General features: G+C 36.9%; 1 protein-coding gene across 1 annotated transcript; it reads left to right on the top strand.

Moving 5' to 3' along the window:
* Positions 1-220: 220 nt before the first annotated feature.
* GPR33 (G protein-coupled receptor 33) lies at positions 221-1,243 on the top strand (the record flags this gene model as incomplete). Its single annotated transcript, XM_084864008.1, has 1 exon — positions 221-1,243. One exon carries the CDS (start codon positions 221-223, stop codon positions 1,241-1,243), a length of 1,023 nt encoding a protein of 340 aa, XP_084720134.1.
* Between the last annotated feature and the right edge of the window lie 572 nt (positions 1,244-1,815).

Here is a 1,815-nt window from a genome sequence, read left to right as displayed (position 1 = left end):
TTATTTTTGATGCTCAAATTAATTTGATCTTAATTCTTCATACAAAACAAAGTAAAGGCTTCAGGAAAAAATATCTGATTTGAGTTATTGTAGAAATATTAGGTTTGCCATTTAGAACATATTGTTAATTTGTCTGTTGATATTTTAATTTCTATATTTAATCTTTTTTTTTTTGCTTCTTTTTTGTTCTCATTTTCAGTTTCTTACCCTGCCAGTAATTATGGATCTGATCAACTCTTCTGATAACCAGGTCACTGTCTCTGCATTAGTAAGAAATGGCACTCACTTCCCAGCTCCTGCCACAAGAACTTTCATTGTCCTTTCTTTGTTATTGGCATCGATAATTGGCATAATCAGCAATGCTCTCTATCTGTGGGTACTGAAATTCAAGATGAAAAGGACTGTCAATACTCTTTTATATTTTCATCTCATTCTCTCATATTTTATTGCCACATTAATTGTGCCATTTATAACCATCTCCTACCTTTGGGACAATCACTGGATCTTTGGAACTGCCATGTGCAAGGTCTTCAACAGCATTTTATACATGGGAATATTCGCCTCCAGTTTCTTCCTCTCAGCCATCAGTGTTGACCGTTACCTTTTCACTCTTCACCCCGTGTGGTCACAGCTGCACCGAACCCCACGCTGGGCTTCCAGCATAATCCTGGTAGTCTGGATCTCTGCCACTGTCCTTGGCACGCCCTATTTGGTTTTCAGGGAGACATATGATGACCATGAAGGAAGGGTGATCTGCCAGAATAGCTATGAGGTGTCCACTGACTGGGAAAGCGAAAAGACGCAAACATTTAAAAAATGGATTCATGTGGGATCTTTCACCAGCCGCTTCTTGCTAGGCTTCCTTCTGCCTTTCTTGACCATCACCTTTTGCTACGGAAGAATAGCCAACAAGATGAAAAAGAGGGGCCTGTTTAAATCCAGCAAGCCTTTCAAAGTCATGATGACTGCCATCATCTCTTTCTTTGTGTGTTGGATGCCCTACCATGTGTATCAGGGCTTACTTCTCGCTAAGATCCAATCTCTACTTTTACAGTTGGCTCTGTTACTTGCAGTAATTACCACTTCTTTCAATGCTGTCTTTTCTCCCCTACTCTACCTGTTTATAGGGGAGAACTTCAAAAAGGTTTTCAAGAAATCCATTCTTGCTCTGTTTGAGTCAACGTTCAGTGAGGATTATTCTCCAGAAAGAACACAAAACCAAAATTCGGAAACCTACATTTAAATTCAGGGTCCCATGAACTCTTAGTTGATTACACAACCAGAGATATACTCTCTACTCCTGTACAATTATAGCTCTATATTAAAGAGACATCTAGGCTGTATTGTTATTAAATTGTGAAGATTAAAAGAGCTATAAGAAAGTAAGCAATAGGTCATGTTCTGGATGTAATTTTCCCCTTCCATATTGTGGTAAAATATTGTCCCTTGAACAATATGGATTTGGACTTTCACAGTGACATTTTCTTTTCTCTAGCTCATTTTATTGTATGAATACAGTATAAAGAGGATTGGAGGGCTTGGGTAAAAATAGTGATGGAATTAAAACGTACGAATTGGTAGTCACAAAATAGTCATAGGGATATAAAGTACAGCCCAGGGAATATAGTCAGTAATATTATAACAATTATGTGTACAGTGCCAGGTAGATACTTGAAATATCGAGGGGACCTCTTTGTAAAGTAGGTGATTGTCTAACCGTTATGCTCTACACCTGAAACTAATACAAAATAATATTGAATATAAACTGTAATTTAAAAATTAAAAAATTTTAAATGAATACATTTTATAATACAT

This window comes from Pipistrellus hanaki (assembly GCF_964339955.1).
Source record: "Pipistrellus hanaki genome assembly, chromosome: 1".
NCBI classification, from domain to species: domain Eukaryota; kingdom Metazoa; phylum Chordata; class Mammalia; order Chiroptera; family Vespertilionidae; genus Pipistrellus; species Pipistrellus hanaki.
The sequence above is the reverse complement of the archived record's forward strand: the minus strand, read 5'-3'. Positions and strand labels throughout refer to the sequence as shown.